Genomic DNA, 21,124 nt, shown 5'->3' with positions numbered 1-21,124 from the left:
TGCATATGGATACATAACTAGGCACATTAATGGCCCCACCTATGTTCACATGCCTTAGAACACACTCTGAGAGTCTCATGAGGTTATGGGCTATATAATGGTTAGTAGTTGTTTTGCATAGCACTGCACACTCTCGGTGGAAGTATGACGGTGCACAATTAGTATATATGTGTACGAATTAGGATGGTAATCAAGACCCTAACATGATGTATCTATCTGTCAGCATCTATCGGCAGATGAGCTAGCGAGGAGGCGTGAGATGATCAATACATCAAAGTGTCCCAAGGGATCAAGATTATCCAAGAGGTAGCATACAGTTCAGAATGAAACCTTTTACTGTTCGGTTTAATCCTGTATATTTCTTATTTAAAGGAAGATTGTGGCCCCTGCAGTGTTGGACGAATTAAAATGTAGACTGTAACCTGTACCGCTATTATGACAGTAAATATTAAGGGCTCTATTCATGTACATAACGAAAATATATATTGCATCATATTGATGCGATACATAGTAATGTTTTGACCGGCAGCATCCTATAGGGAGCTCGGTAAGTCTTCCTCCCACTGCGCATAATGCCGGCAGTGCCTTGTGCTCCAACATCCACCCACGCCACTGGATACTAGGGGCAGAACAACGGGTGAAGGCGCAGGAGCTTCCTCTCCCCCCAGCGAGGTACGCTTCAGCTCATTTCTCCATCTCCAGATGGCGAATTGAAATTGAGAAGTGAAATAGAAACAAGAAGTTTTTTAATTCTTCTATGAATCGCGCTCTCCATACTATTGTAATAGAAGCAATACCAACACTAATCAGGGGCATCGCTGGGGAAATCTTAAGGTGGGTACACACCTGGTAGATATATCTGCAGAATGTGCAGGACATATGTTCTGCATACAGGCTGGCCGATCCGCTGTGACTGACGTCACAACTGGGCGGGCATTTCCATGTGCCCACGATCACCGCCGAACCATGCTGCAAATTTACGGGTGGTTGCCTGACCGTCCTGTACACAAAGCACGATGCCCTAATATATCTGCAGATATATTGGGCATCAGCTTTACAGCACAGCCAACGCAATTTGTCTGTGAGCGATGTCTTTCTCAGACATATCGCTGGCACACACTGACCGACGTTCACCCAACATGTCAGCCAGTATGTACCCAGCTTAATGCTTCTCCATGGTATACCCCTTCCTGAATACGACGAGGCAGCGTCTTCTACCGTTTTCTGAAGTGCTTATTGAAACAGGGCTTTTCACTACTCCATGAATAGACCCCTTAGATAGATGGCGCATACACACACATACATATATATATATTCATACAGTCAGGTGCATAAATATTGGGACATTGACAGAATTTTCTTATTTCTACTTCAGGGTCCATAGGGTATCCACAGGATACCTTGGGGTATAGGTGTGACGTCAGTCGCAGGGCACCAAAGAGTTAAGCTTTCAGCCTCCCAGGATGCACTAGGTCCCCCTCCTATACCCCGCCCCCGGGCCAAGGCACCTCAGTTTAGTTTGGTGCCCGGCCGGAGTCGGGTGCACCTGTTGGAGTGGGGGCTAGAAGAGCCCCTGAAGCTTATTCTTCATGCAGCTGTGGCTGCACATCTGGATGAACAGCATGGACAGTCAGTCCTGACGTCCATGCTGTCTTCCCTACACCCCGCCGGTACCAGAACGCCGGTACTGATCCGGGGATGCTGGTGGGCGTCTGGGGTCACAGCTAGCGGTGACCCCAGATGCTCCGGACCATGGCCGGATTCAAGGGGGACAGAGGTAAGCAGCGGGGTCCCGCGGTGGGTCCCCGCTGATCACATGGTCCTAAGTCCCCAGGCAGGGGGCTCCCTGGGGACTGGCTGCAGCGTGGAGCCAGGCGACCAACCTGCGCTTCCACTACCCCCTGGGACAGCGGACCGCAGCAGAGCGGTAGCGCTGCGGCGTCCCAGGGGTTAAATGCATGCCAGGGGAGCGCGCCTTCCCTGTCTCACAGCCGGCGCCTCCCCCGCTGCACACAGCCCTCTCTGCATGCTGCCGACTGGTCCTGTGGCAGCGCTCCTCCCCCAGGCCAGCCTCCTCTCTGCTCCTCGGCGGCCATCTTCTCCAGAACGCATGGTGAACGCTGCTGGAAGCGCTGGACGGAAGCATCGTGGTCTGGGTCCCCCCGCATACCTCTCCTCCGCTGTGGTCAGGTCTGTGTATGCAGCGCTGTGTCCTACCAGGCCCTGTGTCTGTGTAGTTGAGTGATCAGCGCTGTTAGTGCAGGAATTGTTATTTCTCTGCATTGTATGTGACTGTGCTAGCGCTGCTGCCTGTAACTTTTCTTCTCTAAACTGTCAGCTTTATTACTGTCCCTGTTCTTCTGCTAAAGCCCTTGCGGTGCGGTGCTGCAGGGTGGTCTCTCGCCTATTTAATACTTAATTGGTGAGAGAGGTCACATACGTGGTGCCATCATGTCTGAAAGTGATTTTCCCCTCCGGCTACAGTGTACCACGTGCAAAGTACCGTTAGCGGAGGGGGAGGGTAGCGCGGAGGGCCTTTGCCGGCAGTGTTTGTCCATGGCGCGGCCTATTACGGTTACAGCACCGGTACAGGAGCCACCCTGGGCTTGTTTCGCTCAGGCGTTAACAGCTTTAGTGGGCCAGTTAGCTCCGCAGCCCGCGTTTACTCCGATGGGTTTGTCCCAGCAGTCTGTGGTGTCGTCACCCATGCAGGGGTTCCCACGACAATTGGTGGTACCCCACAGTCTCCCTATTTCCCCGCTCCCGGGTTCTCAGGAGCCAGCGTGGGTTAACTCCCTGACGAGTTCTGTACAGCACTTGTCGGATGTGTTGCAAGGGGAGTCTGTGATGCGGCCTCATAAAAGGCCGGTGGTGTCTCTGTCCGCTCCTTATGAGGATGACGAAGGGACGTCTGATGATGGGGAGATTCTTGATCCTTACGATCAGGAACCTCTCCATACTAAGGACGCTGATGCTAAGTCCAAAGTATATATTCCTGGACTTATTCGGGCGGTCCGCACAGCCTTGGTGATTGAGGACGAAGTTCCCCCAGCGGCTAAATCTAAGTATGCCTTTTTCAAAGATGTGAAGGGCGATGCCACAGTCTTTCCTCTTTCGGGTCAGTTGGTGGACCATTTAGAGGAGGCGTGGAAACAACCTGGCAAAAGATACCAGCCGCAGAGACGCCTGGCGGTGGCTTATCCGTTCGCGGATAATTATTTTGCTAAGTGGGAATCCCCTCCACAGGTGGATTCTCACGTGACCCGTCTTGTCCGTAGTGCCACATTGCCGATGCCATCCATGTCCTCCCTTAAGGATGCTACGGACCGCAAGGTAGAAATCTGCCTGAAGTCCGCTTATTCCCTTGCAGGGGGGGCAGCACGGCCGGCTATGGCCATTTGCTGGGTTGCCAGAGCGATGGAGCGCTGGGCGGATTCATTAGAGGCTTCTTTTGAATCCGACTGTCCGGCCGATCAGGCGGAGTTGATTGGCAATCTCCGTGATTCGGCCACCTACATCAACGAGGCGGCTCTAGACATTAGTACTCTGGTGTCTAGAATTTCTTCAGCAGCGGTAGCTGCTCGTCGCACCTTGTGGCTGCGATCCTGGAAGGCGGACGCAGATTCCAAGAAAGGTCTGGAAGCGTTGCCGTTTACCGGAGAAGTTCTCTTCGGTCCGGATCTGGATAAGATTGTGGCCACGCTGGCGGCAGCCAAATCTGCTTGTCTCCCGTCGGCCGCTGCTCCTTCTGGTTCGGGACCATCGTCCTTTCGGTCATCTAGGGCCCAGGGCAGGCCCAAACCACAGTCGTTTCCTCGACAGGCTGGCCCTAAGAAATCGGTCAAGCCCCGGAAGCAGGCATGGAGTACCAGACGTCCGGCCCCCAAGCCAGATGACAAGCCTGCGGCCTGACGGTCCGGGCCTCCCTTTGGGGGATCCCAGGGTGGGAGGCCGCCTGCTACAGTTCGCCCAGTGTTGGTCGACCACTACGACAGACACTTGGGTTCTGGAGGTGGTTTCCCACGGATACGCCCTCTCCTTCCGGCACAGACCCCTGGCTCGCTTCTTCACCACGGGTCTCCCATCAGACCGGAACAAGGCTACGGAGCTGCGGAAGGTATTGCACACTATGCTCCAGGCTGGAGTTATAGTGGCGGTTCCATTCTCCCAGAGGGGCCAGGGTTTCTATTCAAATCTATTTTTGGTACAGAAACCCAATGGGTCATATCGTCCGATTCTCAACCTCAAAGCACTCAACAAGTCTTTGCGGGTCCCGAAGTTTCGGATGGAGACCCTACGGTCCATCATTCTGGCGCTGGAACCTGGGGACTACTTGGTGTCATTGGACATACAGGACGCTTACCTGCATGTCCCTATTCTTTGGCGCCATCAACAGTTCCTCAGGTTTGCAATCCGCAGCGACCACTTCCAGTTTCGGGCGTTACCTTTTGGCCTGGCAACAGCACCACGTGTTTTCACCAAGGTGATGGCGGTCATGGCGGCTTCTCTGCGGCTGCAGGGAGTCCGCATGTTGCCGTATTTGGACGACCTGTTATTGGTGGCAGGATCTCCAGAGCTCCTGTTACGCCACTTGGACCTGACCATTGCACTGCTGCAACGGCACGGCTGGCTAATCAACTGGCAGAAGTCCACTCTAATCCCGTCTCGGAGGATTCTGCATCTTGGAGCCTTATTGGACTCGGGACAGCAAAGGATCTTCGTGACGGAGGACAAGATCTCTGCTTTACAGTCAAGGGTGCGCAGTTGCCTGCACAACCGCCGGGTGTCCTTACACTCGGCGATGAGGTTACTGGGCTCCATGGTGTCGGTGTTCGACATGGTGGAATACGCCCAGTTTCACTCCAGACCTCTGCAGCACCTGATCCTGTCCAAGTGGAACGGGCTGACTCAGTCTTTGAAGTCCCAGACGATTGTGCTCACCCAGGAGGTTCGCCTGTCCCTTGCGTGGTGGTTACAGACGACCCACCTCAACAAGGGACGTCCGTTCTGGGTTCCAAATTGGGTCCTGTTGACAACGGACGCCAGTCTTCGGGGCTGGGGAGCAGTTTCGGGTCCACACTTGTTCCAGGGCAGGTGGACGCCGACAGAAGCGGAGCTTCCAATAAATATCTTGGAACTCTGTGCGGTCTTCAATGCTCTCCAGCAGGCACAGCGGTTTCTCCAGGGTCGCCCGGTGCAGGTCCAGTCGGACAACGCTACCACCGTGGCCTACATAAACAGGCAAGGCAGGCGGCTCTCGTAGAGGTCTCTCGGATCCTGGTTTGGGCGGAGCGCAATCTTCCGGCCATATCAGCGGTCTTCATCCCGGGAGTGCTAAATTGGGAGGCGGACTTTCTAAGTCGCCAGGACGTTCATCCGGGGGAATGGTCCCTGCACCCGGACGTTTTTCAGCTACTGGTGGACAGGTGGGGTCTTCCAGAAATCGACCTCATGGCGTCCCGGCACAACAACAAGTTGCCGGTGTACGGGTCTCGCACAAGAGACGAAGGGGCGTCTCTGGTGGATGCTCTGTCCGTCCGGTGGACGTTCCGGTTCGCATACCTGTTCCCTCCGGTCTCCCTTCTTCCACGGGTAATCCGGAAATTCAATCAGGAAGGAGGGACGCTCCTGTTGATAGCTCCCGCGTGGCCCAGACGGCACTGGTTCTCAGACCTTCAGGGTCTGTCCGTGGACATTCCTCTGCGGTTGCCGCTACGACCGGACCTTCTGTCTCAGGGTCCTTGCCTTCACCCGGACCTGACTCGGCTGTCTTTGACGGCGTGGCTGTTGAGACGGCCATGCTGAGGTCCCGGGGGTTTTCCAGCTCTGTGGTGCGTACCATGTTACGAGCTCGGAAACCGTCTTCCGCGAGGATATACCATCGCGTGTGGCATACGTTCTTCCAGTGGTGTCGACCGAGAGGTTATGCACCGCGGGAGTTTCGTCTGTCTCGGATTCTCGCCTTCCTGCAAGCGGGACTAGATCATGGGCTTCGCCTTGCTTCTTTGAAGGTACAGGTTTCGGCCCTATCTGTCTGGTTTCACCGTAGGATTGCTACAATCCCGGATGTGCGCACCTTTATGCAGGGTGTTCTCCGCATTCAGCCGCCCTTTGTTCCACCTGTGGCGCCTTGGGATTTGGCTGTGGTCCTGAGGGCTCTCCAAGGACCACCGTTTGAACCACTGGGCTCAGTGGATCTTAAATGGCTAACAGCTAAGACTGTTTTCCTTCTGGCCATTGCTTCGGCCAGACGTGTTTCTGAGTTAGGGGCTCTTTCTTGTAGACCCCCTTTCTTGGTTTTTTATGGGAACAGGGCAGTGCTCCGCACTCGGCCCGAGTTTCTTCCCAAAGTTGTTTCCCAGTTTCATGTTAACGAGGAAATAGTTGTTCCGGCCTTTAACTCACCGGGTCTTTCCGTGGGTGAGGCCTCTTTGGATGTTGTGCGGGCCTTAAGGACTTATGTTGACCGCACTTCTTCGTTTAGGAAGTCGGACGCTTTGTTTGTCCTCTATGGCTTCCGTAAAAAGGGTTGGCCTGCTTCAAAGCAAACTTTGGCAGCCTGGATCCGTATGGCTATTTCTGAAGCTTATCTTCATGAAGGCCTACCGGTCCCTCCTTCTCTGAAGGCTCATTCCACTAGGTCTGTGGGTCCTTCGTGGGCAGCTCGACGTGGTGCCTCGGCAGTTCAGATCTGCAAGGCTGCTACGTGGTCTTCTGTCCATACCTTCGTGAGGTATTACAGGTTTGACACCTTCGCCTCTCAGGATGCTTCCTTCGGGCGGCGGATTCTCCTTTCTGCACAGGAGCGTCCCCACCCTTAAAGGATACTGCTTTGGGACATCCCCAAGGTATCCTGTGGATACCCTATGGACCCTGAAGTAGAAAATATGAGATATGGTAAGAACTTACCCTTGTTATCTCTATTTCTACGAAGTCCATAGGGTTCCACAGGACTCCCGCCCTGTCGCACCTGTGCTGCAGATGGGCTTTGCTCTGGTCACCGGTTTTCCGTCTCCCTCTGGTGAGAATGTGATTCTTGTATGTGTCCAGATCTTTGTTCTCTCTCTTCCTTCTCCTCCTCCGGCCTATGGCTTGGTAACTAACTGAGGTGCCTTGGCCCGGGGGCGGGGTATAGGAGGGGGACCTAGTGCATCCTGGGAGGCTGAAAGCTTAACTCTTTGGTGCCCTGCGACTGACGTCACACCTATACCCCAAGGTATCCTGTGGAACCCTATGGACTTCGTAGAAATAGAGATAACAAGGGTAAGTTCTTACCATATCTCATATTTTTGGCCTGTATTAACCACCACAATGGCTTTGAAATGAAACAAACAAGATGTGCTTTAACTGCAGTCTTTCAGATTTAATTTGAGGGTAAGTACATCCAAATCAGGTGAATGGTGTAGGAATTACAACGGTTTCTATATGTGCCTCCCACTTTTTAAGGGGCCAAAAGTAATGGGACAAACTAAACAATCCTAAATCTAACTTTCACTTTTTAATACTTTGTTGCAAATCCTTTGCAGGCAATTACAGCCTGAAGTCTGGAATGCATAGACATCACCAGACGCTGGGTTTCATCCCGGGTGATGCTCTGCCAGGCCTCTACTGCAAATGTCTTCAGTTCCGGCTTGTTCTTGGGGCATTTTCCCTTCAGTTTTGTCTTCATCAAGTGAAATGCATGCTCAATCGGATTCAGGTCAGGGGATTGACTTGGCCATTGCATAACATTCCACTTTGTAGCCTTAAAAAACTCTTTGGTTGCTTTTGCAGTATGCTTCTGGTCATTGTCCATCTGCACTGTGAAGCGCTGTCCAATGAGTTCTGAAACATTTGACTGAATATGAGCATATTGTGGTGGTGAATAGAGGCCAAAATATGAAAATTTTGTCAATGTCCAATATTTATGCACCTGACTCTGTGTGTGTATATGTATATATAATATTCTGTAAAGTACTCTAAAAGGACTTCTAACATATGATGCGAAAACGCACAAGGTTGAGTCAGTGTATGAATTACTTGCTATTAACAGTAATACTGTATTTCTCAGTTCTTTCGACCCCTTCCAGCTGATCCACTGCTCTGACTTTACAGAAGAGAAACAGGTATTAAACATATTTTTGGCCCAGTATAATGAAAACTAGTTACTTTTCTTGTCTCCCAAAAGAAGTGCTTGTCTAACAGAGGAATCTTCTATGGCGTCTGTCTTTATAAGATAATATTTATTATATTTTAGGCTCCATTCCGAGTGAAAGTATCAGCGGAAGCCATGTTGGTATTAGATCTGGTGAGCATCCCATCGTGTAATAAATGATCCAGTAACTGCGCAAAGGTCAAATCTATTCATATATTTATTTTTTTCCTATTTACAGCATGCTCATGTCTCCATGGCGGAGGTCATCGGCTTATTAGGTGGAAGTTATTCTGAAGCTGAACGTACTATTGAAGTTAGTTTATCTCTCTTTTTTTTTTTTTAACTAAACCTATAAGACAGCATTTCAATAGCAATTAACCTCTTCCCGTGTACTGCTCCATGGAATAATTATCATGATGTAACCGTAGGTTTATTTTTATCCTATGTAGCATTTTAGTGTCCCATCTCTTTGTTGAAAGTCGCCCCTTAGGATCGTCTTTGAGTAAAACTGTGACAGAGCATGCTGGGATGTGTAGTTCCACAGCAGCTGTAGGGCGGCAAGTTGAATACCCCTGGTTAAAGGATCTTTCCACCTGCGTATTCTCCTTACAGATCTGGACCGCAGAGCCGTGCAACAGCCTCAGTACCGGGCTGCAGTGCGAGATGGATCCAGTGTCCCAGACCCAGGCATCGGAGGCCCTATCCCTGCGGGGCTACAGGGTCATCGGGTGGTACCACTCCCATCCAGCGTTCGACCCCAACCCTTCCATCCGAGACATCGACACTCAGGCCAAGTACCAGGTCTGATACCCATTGCATTGTATTTATTTTCTCAGTAGTCGGAGTTGTCCCAAACTCTGTCATTACAATCCAGGTTTTAAGGATATCCATGCTTCAGTCCATATTGTTAAAGCAAATTGACCGAGGTACTAATTAAGGGCCTGATTCAGAGCCGAACGCTCTGACCAGAGCGCTCGCTCTGAATCAGTGCACTCCTCCATGAAAATGGAGCGGCCTCCTGGCCGCTCGCATAGCTGTGGGTGACCAACCCACAGCATATGCGAGCGTCCATGATGATGGTCGTGATGGTCTTGACCATCGCGACCATCGGGCTTGCGACGGAGACCCTGCGGTAGGGTCTCGCTGCCGCAAGCCCTGGAGTGATTTTGGCTCTATCCCATGGGAACGCCTCCGTCTGGCAGGCACGCCCACCAAAGGGGGCGTGCTGTCAATCAACATCGTCAGCACGCCCCCTTTGGTGCGAGACCCGGAGCGATGGAGAGCCCGTCGCTCGCCGGGTCTCGCGCATGCGCACGACGGAACTCCTTCCGTCGTGCGCATGCGAAGTGGGGGAACATTGACCTGCTTGCGAGCGTCCTGCGCTCGCGAGCGGGTATGAATGACCCCCTAAGTCTACTGTGCTGAAGCATAGCTATCCTTAAAACGTGGATTGTAATGGCGGAGTTTGGGAACCTCTGGTCTAAAGTATTCTAATAAAGCTGATGAATGTTTTGGCTAATTAATATGTCAAAATCTTTTTCATACTTATCCAGAGTTATTTTTCCCGGGGTGGAGCCAAGTTTTTGGGGATGATCATAAGTCCGTACAATCGCAACAACCCCCTCCCCCAGTCCCAGCTGTCCTGTCTGGTCATTAGCGACGACCTAAGCGAAGATGGTGCCTACAGTAAGTACGACGCTCTCGCCCAGGCCGCCGACATTTGCACAAAATATATTCACAGTGATCATTGCTCCGATTTCATTGGTAAATGAAACTGAATATTTAAAAGGAGATTTGGATGGAAACAAAATATTCTTTATGCTTTAATTTATAGGTCGTTGCCTGGTAGTTATTATTTAGAATATGACTTTCCCATCCCACTTCCACATCTATACACCCCTCCCCCTTAAAAAAACCATGTACCCTCTTTCTGGACGCATAAGGCCTCTCCTACACCAATTTTATTCTACTTACCGGTCTTACCATAGACAACCACAATTTTTTTTATGTTTATCCGAATTGTTTTGCTTATTACAGTGTAAACTGTTTTGTCTTTGTTTTAATTCTCTTTAAATTCTTTGTGCTTTAAATCTGTATCTTCAATAAAACTTTCTGATTACATTATTTAGTATATGAAATGTCAAGTTAAACATTATCTCCACCCAAAATTAATATTTTGTTATGAGAGAGACAGACCTCCTGCCCATAATGTAGCACTGCCAGCCATGACTGGAACACCGTGGAGAAGGGGAAACAGGATACGGTGGGTGGTAAACATTAAGGCCCTCATTCACCCCCCCCCCCTGCGGCTACAAAACTGGGCGAGCTGTCGATCACCATCGGCAGCCGCCCCTTTTGTAGTGAGCTCCGGAGCTTGTGAGCGGGTCTGAATGAGGTCCTATGTTTTTATCCATAGCTGCCTCCTACATGTTATGTGATAAAACACTAATTTTGGGTGCAGATCCCTTTTAATGATTTCTCCCTGTATTTATTGGTTTGGAATGATCACTGTCCAGTTGTCTCTACAAGAGCCATGGACATCTGTCAGGTCTCCCCCTGGTCATATCTATTGTTCAAGGTCTCAGGACCGCCAAGACATTCCCGTGCCCCTACAGGGACCCAGGTCTGGAGAATTTGTACCCGACCCTCCTCCTCAGCGCCCCTGTGTCTATTATGATTATTAGCATTTATTTATATGGCGCCACAAGTGTTCCGCAGCGCCTTACATAGTACATGAACAAATAAGTAACCAGTGACTTACAATATAATACAAAGCAGGACATGGACATGTAAAATAAACATTGCTATATTAGCGACCTTTACGCCCACATAAGTAGCCGGGTGTTAGTTGCTATAGTGGGGAGTAAGAGATAAATTAAATTACAGTAGGGAGAAGCACAAGAGGGTAGAGGGCCCTGCTCGAAAGAGCTTAGATTCTTTAAGGGAGAGGTAGACGAACAGGAGTGACAGAGATGGGTCTACAGCAGGCACTGTGAGCAATAGACGTCACGATCAGCTGAAGCGACAACACGTCCATTCTCAGTAATATCCATCTTCTGTCTCCCAGGAATACCATACCGGTTTGATGTGGAGCCCATGTCAGGAGAGCCGCACTGGGAAATTGTGTTTGAGAAGACTAGATGGATAATTGAGAAGTACCGGCAGTCCCACAGGTATGAGATCAGTGTGGCTGTAGGAATAGGGCGTTCTGTGAATGGGAACTGTCACGTTCTTTTCTTACCTTAGTACGAACACTGAATACACGTTATGTTTTTGGTATTGTTAAGTCCACTTAATATTTAAAAATAAGTTCTTTAGTCTGAAAAAAAAAAAAAAAAAAACTACTGTATGAAAACATTTTTTAAGACTGCATCTAATAAAAATGTTTTTAGCTATAAAAAGGACATATTTAGATTCTGAATAAATACTTTTAATTAGAATATAGAGTAAAATTGTATAGTCTTTTCCATCTCTGCTCGTACAGTTCGCCAACCCCTTTGTAAATCCTCAGCCAGTTTTCAGGCTAATTATTTTTCCTTTTACACGTTGACTTAGCAAGTGAAAATAGTAAATTGATTGTCTGGTGTAAATCAATGTTTAAGCGTTTGGGTTTTAATGGGATATTGGATGAAATGAGAAGACTCTGCGTCTCCCGTGTCGGCAGCTGGTTCATCTGCTTAAGCAGCTATTAGAAGTGATTGAAGCAGCCAGGCCAGGTAAATGCTGATTGATTCTATTCCCTGGACAGAGATGTGAGTTATGTCTTCTTTGTGTTCCGAGCAGCAGCGTTCCTATGGACAGAAGGTTCAGACAAGACTGCGACCTCACGTGTTTACAGAAGGTGGGTTTTATCCTGTGTGTGTGTGACATGGTTATCCCTTCTAGAGTTTAACATGATGCTTCATTAGACCCTACATGGAAAAGCATCTGTTAGTAGTGACTGATACATTGGAGTAATGATTCTCCCTGCAGAGATAATGTTGGTATTTACAGTGATCATTGCCAGGCAAACTCTGCATCCTTATAGTATAGTAATCCCAGATGAGTATTGAGTAAACATCTGATATACTCTGTGCTGCTGGGGGATCCTGCTCCTTCCACTATATAACTCTGTCTGTGGCTTCCTGCTGCCCCCATTCCCCTCCTCATATCATGACACTGCCCCTGTCACATGCAGCCCTGTCCTAACTAACACATCACTAATCTCCTGATATACTCTGTGCTGCTGGGGATCCTGCTCCTTCCACTATATAACTCTGTCTGTGGCTTCCTGCTGCCTCCATTCCCCCCCTCATATCATTACACTGCTCCTGTCACATGCTGCCATGTCCTAACTAACACATCACTAATCTCCTGATATATTCTGTGCTGCTGGGGGACCCCGCTCCTTCCCCTGTATAACTCTAAGCCTGTGGCCTCCTGCTGCCTCCATTCCCCCCCTCATATCATTACACTGCTCCTGTCACATGCAGCACTGTCCTAAATAACAATAACACAAGTGGACAGGTCACTGTGCTGCTGCGATTAGATTAAGAAAAATGAATTCAAGCCTTTTTGGACCATAGCTTTAGTACGATGTCTTAAGGGGGGTATCCATTTAGCGATATTAGCAGGCGATTGCACGATAACTACGTCGTTATCGTGCAATCGCTTGCAAAACGCACATGTATCGGGCACATTTAGGTCGGAAACGACCAGCGATGCGCGTGCCCGCTGCTCATTTCCGACATCTATCATCGCCCATATATGCTGGTTAACCTGACGATCACGTCAGGTTCAGCATGTACGGGGATGATGGATGTCCCTAACACTGAACGACTGAACGTTCAGTGTAAGCACATCACAGACCTAGAATCGACAGCACGATTACAATGTCGTAATAGTGCTGTCATTTCTATGTCTGTTAATGGAGTGGCACCTTTAGAGAGCTCTATATCATATTGCCAGGATTCAAAGGTTTTCTTTTATGTATTATAACAAGGAGAGTTATGGTAAAACTTACCTTTGTTAACTCTCTCTTTGAAGATGTTCCGGTCCTTCCCCCTATATCCCGCCCACAGCCTGTCGGCACTTCAGTTTCGTTGGTGTCCGGCAGGAGCTGGACCACCATTATAACGGGGCTGCATTAAGCAGCCCAAGCTTTAATTTTATGATTTCACTTTCTTTTACCATAATGGGTGAGCAGCACCAGACTGTCCTCCGGATATCTGTGCTTCCACCCCATCACCCCTCCACAGCGCGTGACACCAAGCCTGTGCTAGGTACTCCTGGCGGGGCTCCAAGGGGGACTAGCTAGCAGGCTCCCCGGACCCCTGACTGCAGCCCGGAATCCAGGGGACAGGTCAGGCGGAACCCCGTTCGCGGGGACCTGCGTCTTGGTGCAGTCTTGCCTCCGTTCTCAGGAGACAGACTGGAGGCGCTGATGTGGACACTAGTTCGCCCACGACTCCACTAGACCACCGGGGCATAACTATACTGGCGCAGAGGAATATTATAAAGGCCAGGGGACCCCATGGTTAAAGTCAGCCAAGGGATAAGGCGCTCTCCCTGCAGCTCCTCCCCCAGCTCAGGGCGCCTTTCTGCTGCGGTCTTGGAGTTCCCTGAGCTGCTCCTCCCTCACCCTCCGCCCCCTCACAGGAGCGCCGCAGCCATTTTATGCAAGCAGGTCTCTGGGAAACGCTGGGCCCAGTCTCCCTGTATACCTCTCCCACGGGCCAGGTTATACAGCGCTATATCCTACCAGCCACTACGGTCTATGTAGTTGATTTTGGTGCCCATTGCAAACATGTATAGCCGTGGCCAAAAGATATGAGAGTGACACAAGTCTTGGTTTTCACAAAGTTTGCTGCTTCAGTGTTTTTAGACCTTTTTGTCAGATGTTACTATGATATACTGAGGTAACATTACAGCATTACATAAGTGTCAGATGTTACTATGGTATACTGAGGTAACATTACAGCATTACATAAGTGTCAGATGTTACTATGATATACTGAGGTAACATTACAGCATTACATAAGTGTCAGAGGTTACTATGGTATACTGAAGTAACATTACAGCATTACATAAGTGTCAGACGTTACTATGGTATACTGAGGTAACATTACAGCATTACATAAGTGTCAGATGTTACTATGATATACTGAGGTAACATTACAGCATTACATAAGTGTCAGATGTTACTATGGTATACTGAGGTAACATTACAGCATTACATAAGTGTAAGATGTTACTATGGTATACTGAGGTAACATTACAGCATTACATAAGTGTCAGATGTTACTATGGTATACTGAGGTAACATTGCAGCATTACATAAGTGTCAGATGTTACTATGATATACTGAGGTAACATTACAGCATTACATAAGTGTCAGATGTTACTATGATATACTGAGGTAACATTACAGCATTACATAAGTGTCAGATGTTACTATGGTATACTGAGGTAACATTACAGCATTACATAAGTGTCAGATGTTACTATGGTATACTGAGGTAACATTACAGCATTACATAAGTGTCAGATGTTACTATGATATACTGAGGTAACATTACAGCATTACATAAGTGTCAGATGTTACTATGATATACTGAGGTAACATTACAGCATTACATAAGTGTCAGATGTTACTATGGTATACTGAAGTAACATTACACGTATTTCATAAGTGTCAGATGTTACTATGGTATACTGAAGTAACATTACACGCATTACATAAGTGTCAGATGTTACTATGGTATACTGAGGTAACATTACAGCATTACATAAGTGTCAGATGTTACTATGGTATACTGAGGTAACATTACAGCATTACATAAGTGTCAGATGTTACTATGATATACTGAGGTAACATTACAGCATTACATAAGTGTCAGAGGTTACTATGGTATACTGAAGTAACATTACAGCATTACATAAGTGTCAGATGTTACTATGATATACTGAGGTAACATTACAGCATTACATAAGTGTCAGATGTTACTATGGTATACTGAAGTAACATTACACGTATTTCATAAGTGTCAGATGTTACTATGGTATACTGAAGTAACATTACACGCATTACATAAGTGTCAGATGTTACTATGGTATACTGAGGTAACATTACAGCATTACATAAGTGTCAGATGTTACTATGGTATACTGAGGTAACATTACAAGCATTTCATAAGTGTCAGATGTTACTATGGTATACTGAGGTAGCATTACAGCATTACATAAGTGTCAGATGTTACTATGGTATACTGAGGTAACATTACAGCATTACATAAGTGTCAGATGTTACTATGGTATACTGAGGTAACATTACAAGCATTACATAAGTGTCAGATGTTACTATGGTATACTGAGGTAGCATTACAGCATTACATAAGTGTCAGATGTTACTATGGTATACTGAGGTAACATTACAGCATTACATAAGTGTCAGATGTTACTATGATATACTGAGGTAACATTGCAGCATTACATAAGTGTCAGATGTTACTATGATATACTGAGGTAACATTACAGCATTACATAAGTGTCAGATGTTACTATGGTATACTGAGGTAACATTACAGCATTACATAAGTGTCAGATGTTACTATGGTATACTGAGGTAACATTACAAGCATTTCATAAGTGTCAGATGTTACTATGGTATACTGAGGTAGCATTACAGCATTACATAAGTGTCAGATGTTACTATGGTATACTGAGGTAACATTACAGCATTACATAAGTGTCAGATGTTACTATGATATACTGAGGTAACATTGCAGCATTACATAAGTGTCAGATGTTACTATGATATACTGAGGTAACATTACTGCATTACATAAGTGTCAGATGTTACTATGATATACTGAGGTAACATTACAGCATTACATAAGTGTCAGATGTTACTATGATATACTGAGGTAACATTACAGCATTACATAAGTGTCAGATGTTACTATGATATACTGAGGTAACATTACTGCATTACATAAGTGTCGGATGTTACTATGGTATACTGAAGTAACATTACTGCATTACATAAGTGTCGGATGTTACTATGGTATACTGAAGTAACATTACTGCATTACATAAGTGTCGGATGTTACTATGGTATACTGAAGTAACATTACACGCATTTCATAAGTGTTGAAGGCTTTTATTGACAATTACATTAAGTTTATGCAAAGAGTCAATATTTGCAGTGCTGACCCTTCTTTTTCAAGACCTCTGCAATTCGCCCTGGCATGCTGTCACTCAACTTCTGGGCCACATACTGACTGATGGCCGCCCATTCTTGCCTAATCAATGCTTGGAGTTTGTCAGAACTTGTGGGTTTTTGTTTGTCCATCCGCCTCTTGAGGATTGACCACAAGTTCTCAATGGGATTTAGGTCCATGGCCATGGCCCCAAAATTTCGATGTTTTGTTCCCCGAGCCACTTAGTTATCACTTCTGCCTTATAGCAAGGTGCTCCATCATGCTGGAAAAGGCATTGTTCATCACCAAACTGTTCTTGGATGGATGGGATGAGTTGCTCTTGGAGGATGTTTTGGTACCATTCTTTATTCATGGCTGTGTTCTTAGGCAAAATAGAATAATATAGCGCGGTCGCACACTACATTGTGCCATATATAGCGCGGTTGCACACTACATTGTGCCATATTACACATAATGCAGGGTGTTCACTGCACTGTATCATACAGTGTATACTATTATTCTTGTGGCTATGTCTGGCAGAGGAAAGAATGACAAACAGCAGCCTGAGGCTGCTGCACCTACTCTGTTGCCCTGTAAGGACCTCATTCAGGATGGTCTTTGCACTATTACACAGCCCCAGGCGTCTCTCCCTCAAGACCCACCCTGGGCGACTTTTTCACAGATGGTGGTAAAACTTACGGACCACATAGCAGTCCCCGTGGTGGCTCCCCCTGTGGGATGGCCACAGCAGGTACTCCCTGCAAATCCTTTGCCTCCCCCACGGGTATTGTCTCCCTCAGTACAGAGTTTGGCTAATACCTCTACAGTTTTTCAGCAAATGCTGGAAAAGCCTTTACCCACTCAGCCTACTAAACGTGCTGTGTTATCTTCCCAGTCCACTGAGTTATCTGATTCTGATATATCATCTGGGGAAGCAGAAGACGCAGACCTCTCTCACTCTGACTCTGTCTCAGGAGAAGAGGAGTCACCCTCTAAATTAAATATACCTGCTCTTGTGAGAGCTGTAAAATCCATTTTACAAATAGAAGAGGATGAACCCGCTCCTAAGCAAAAGAATGCACTGTTTAAACGACAAAAGGTAGTTTTACCAGAATTCCCACAATTGGACACATTTCTGATATCTGATCACATGAGTGAAGCATGGAATATAATAAAAAAAGATCACAGCGCCTAATGACCACCTGCTGATAATCACTCTACACCACAGGTTCCCAAACTCGGTCCTCAGGACCCAAACAGTGCATGTTTTCCAGGTCTCCACACTGAATCAAGTGAAATAATTCGCTCCACCTGTGGACCTTTTAAAATGTGTCAGCGAGTAATTATTACACCTGTGCACCTGCTGGGTGACCTGCAAAATGTGAACTGTGTGGGGTCCTGAGGACCGAGTCTGAGAAACTCTGATCTACACACCTGCAGCAGAATAATATAAAATAGACATAACAAGAAAAAACAAAATTCTGCGCTGGAGTGTCGGTTCAATGAATAACATTTATTTTATAATGACACCATAAATATCACATTATATATAAATGTAAAGCTAATGCTCTTATTTCTTTATTAAATTCAAATAAACACTAAAATCAGTGTAAATAGAATCCTTCACTCTAAAAATGAAGTAATAATCTAGGTATACCATAGAAACATCAATAAAAATGACAATGCATATAAAACAGTAATACATATGACTACATACGAAATTAATATCAGCTTGAACAATTATGAATTCCTTGTAGCTAAGTGATTAATTCCAAAACCTAACTTAGCAGCAATTAAGCAATTTAAATGACAGTCTTGTAATCCGGACTTTTCTCATGTGCACACGAAGAGAAACAGTCAGTATATTACCTCCGGGTATAAACTGTATAGGACAAGCATATCCTATTAAGTGTCCAAAGTCTGACGGCTCATAAGGGATGTCCCCCTAAGCCAAATCAAGGTAGCTTAGTATCGGGTCCAGCCTGACTCGCCATCCGCAGAGGGTAGCTGACAAGCGGGAGAAGCCAATAGCACGGTGCCGCATTAAATCCAGTCTAATAGCCGGAGCGCTGGCCGCCGCTGATTCGTCAGGTGAGCTGATAGCGGACCACTGGCCGATGTGTGCCGTACAGGTAGGAGAATCACGAACACTGCTCAATTCTTGTTGAAGCATGGAATATGCCTGGTAAAAGGTTTCAAATTCCAAAACGTTCAGTACCTTTTACCCTCTTCCAGCCACTGATTGCACTAAATGGGAAGTTCCCCCAGCGGTGGATTCTCATGTAATACGTCTGGTTAAAAATGCGACATTACCCATTCATACTGCAACCTCCTCGAAGGAGACTACAGATAAACTTATAGAAGCTTGTGATAAATCCATTTACTCTCTTACAGGGGGAAGCAATCGGAAAGCCGACTGCCTAAATACTGGCAGCCGGCTTCCCGACTGTCATATCCCGGCAAGGGTGAAATGCCGGGCGTCTAGATGTAGAAGCCCACATTTCCCCGACGCCGGGAGACCGGCGCCCGGCATCCCGATCGTAGGCACCCCCGGGGGGGACTTAGGGTTAGGCACCCCCCCAGGGGACTTAGGTTTAGGCAGCGGGGAAGGGGGTGGTTAGGTTTAGGCACTTGGGGGGGGAAGTTAGGGTTAGGCACCCCTAAGGAGGGTTAGGTTAGGAGATACTTACCTAACCACGATCGGGATTTCCAGCGCTCGGAACTCTGCTGATGTCGGCCTGCCGCTGCCGGGAATCGAACCACCTGCCATGCGGCCGGCGGTATTTCTTCAGGTTTTTACAGGTGTGGATTAACAGACAGTAAAAAGGGCCATTTTGTGTCGACCTTTTGACCCAGTCGACCTTCTTACATGTCTAACTTTACTGTGTCCCAGTCGACCTATTCCCTGTCTAACATCTGGTGTCTATCTAAATATTGTCGTTTTTTTTTTTTTTTTTACTGTCTTATCAGTAGTCCGGAACCCGGTTTTTACAGGTAGCAAATGCGGCATCATCATCATGGACCGTATTCACCGAGTGTAAAGGTTGACAGTCAGAATGTCAATATGAGCATTGGATTGACGGGCAAATCGTCGACATTCAGAGATGTTTATAATGCTGACATTTAACGTCAACACCAGAACGTCACAGTTTTTTTTTTTTTTTACTTATTTTAGCCTAACCCCACCACAAAAATGTGTTGTTGACATACTGGTGTCGACGCGTTAAATGACAACATTTTTCTTGTCGAACTTGTATTTATGTTGACATTCTGACTGTCGACATTCAGACTGGATACAGTATTAAACCCCCACCCCATCATCTCACATATTTACCCAGCAGCCACCTGGTTATGTACAAATCAATACTAAGGTTTCAGTTAAGCAGAGTTAAGGTCACTTTAATCTCAAAAGGTAATAATATAAATAAAACACCCCGGTATACAGTTTTACAACTGTTGCTTCCTTTGTCCCTATTCTGCGACAGGTTTCCTATATATTATAGACCATTTATAATAAATGACACTTTATCATGCTGTTCGTTTCTACTTTACAGACTGCGCTCTGTATAAGATTAACTCGTTGTACGATTTGCGTTACAGCTCCTGTCGTGTTTGAGGAGGACGCTGGTGAACGCCACCTGCTCAATGTACGCCGACGAATTTCTTAGCCGGATCGAAGATTATTTCATTACCAGCTACACAAGTTTTAAGGACCTAGATGAGGTGGGGGAGGCCGCGCCGGCCCCTTCCGATATAGACCATTGCCCCTCGGCATCAACAACGGACACAGCTGGAGATTAAACCTTTCATTTACGTCATCTCCAGGTGAACACTGGTAGGATAATAATACCCCAACTGTGGGCCATCACCGAGCGCCCGCCAGCCCGGAAACTGGGGAACATTGTGCAACACTGCACGAAAGTTAATTAACACTTCAGATCAATCTTTCTCATTATAGGTATACTGACTGCTGCTCTGTTTTTTATAGAAGATTTGGTGTTTCTGATTGAACGAGCTTATTATTGTCAATTGTGCGAGATTCCCAGTAAACTACTAATATAATTAACGATAGTCTTCCCGTTCTCAGAAGCAGAAATGCTTAAAGCAAACTAGTGAAAGATGGCTCCCGCCAGCCATCGGTATAGCAGGACACAAGCTGTTGGCATAGTAAGAGATGGCTGCTTCCCGTATGGCGATCTAGTCTGCATTATTGGGAATAATTAAACACCGAACCTGTTCACATAACAAGATGGCGTTTAGCATGACTGAGACCAAACGCTGGATGCTTCTGCCAAAATGTTTTGTCTAATAAGTGAGTTTTATCTAATATTGACAGCACATTCACCTGCTGGCAGGGAATGGGTTAAGCTAATCAATAGGTAAATTAGCTACTAGATAAACTAATTGAAAGAATGTAAAGAGCACAATCTGTTTGGAGCTGGGTGTGTGATGCCATTGATTGAGGACACCGTGGTAAATAATTTAATCAGCATCGGTCATAATTGCTGGAAAACCTCTAGTAAAAAACAAGTGCTGTCAATCGATGTTTAATTACAGCCAGAAATGAATCTGTCTCCGATTGTCAAGTGGGTTTTTAGTGTTTGCAAATGGCATCACCCTGGTGCTACAGAAACGCGACTGGAAGATGCGTCAATTGAAGGTGGAGTATTTCCATAAAAGACGTTATTAGTGTCTGAGCTGACATCTTCCCCTTGTGCCTGCTGTGATACCGATCTCCCCCTCCCCGCCTGTGCCTGCTGTACATATTGTATGATATCTCAGCTCATCCGCAATGCTAAATAGAAGTCAT

General features: G+C 46.8%; 1 protein-coding gene across 1 annotated transcript in view; it reads left to right on the top strand.

Annotated features, from left to right (window-relative positions):
• Positions 1 to 21,124, top strand: part of MYSM1 (Myb like, SWIRM and MPN domains 1) — a 54,074-nt gene extending 32,950 nt beyond the window's left edge. The window contains exons 12-20 of the mRNA XM_088447876.1: positions 224 to 306; positions 8,051 to 8,105; positions 8,237 to 8,287; positions 8,373 to 8,447; positions 8,747 to 8,935; positions 9,688 to 9,820; positions 11,202 to 11,307; positions 11,918 to 11,975; positions 19,915 to 21,124. Coding sequence (XP_088304002.1) covers positions 224 to 306; positions 8,051 to 8,105; positions 8,237 to 8,287; positions 8,373 to 8,447; positions 8,747 to 8,935; positions 9,688 to 9,820; positions 11,202 to 11,307; positions 11,918 to 11,975; positions 19,915 to 20,115 — 951 coding nt within the window. The 3' untranslated portion in view covers positions 20,116 to 21,124. The remainder of the gene's footprint in view (positions 1 to 223; positions 307 to 8,050; positions 8,106 to 8,236; positions 8,288 to 8,372; positions 8,448 to 8,746; positions 8,936 to 9,687; positions 9,821 to 11,201; positions 11,308 to 11,917; positions 11,976 to 19,914) is intronic.

The sequence above is a fragment of the Taudactylus pleione genome, unplaced genomic scaffold (assembly GCF_031769625.1).
Source record: "Taudactylus pleione unplaced genomic scaffold, aTauple2 ptg000442l, whole genome shotgun sequence".
In the NCBI taxonomy this organism is placed as follows: Eukaryota; Metazoa; Chordata; class Amphibia; order Anura; family Myobatrachidae; genus Taudactylus; species Taudactylus pleione.
This window is presented reverse-complemented; position numbering and strand designations above follow the sequence as displayed.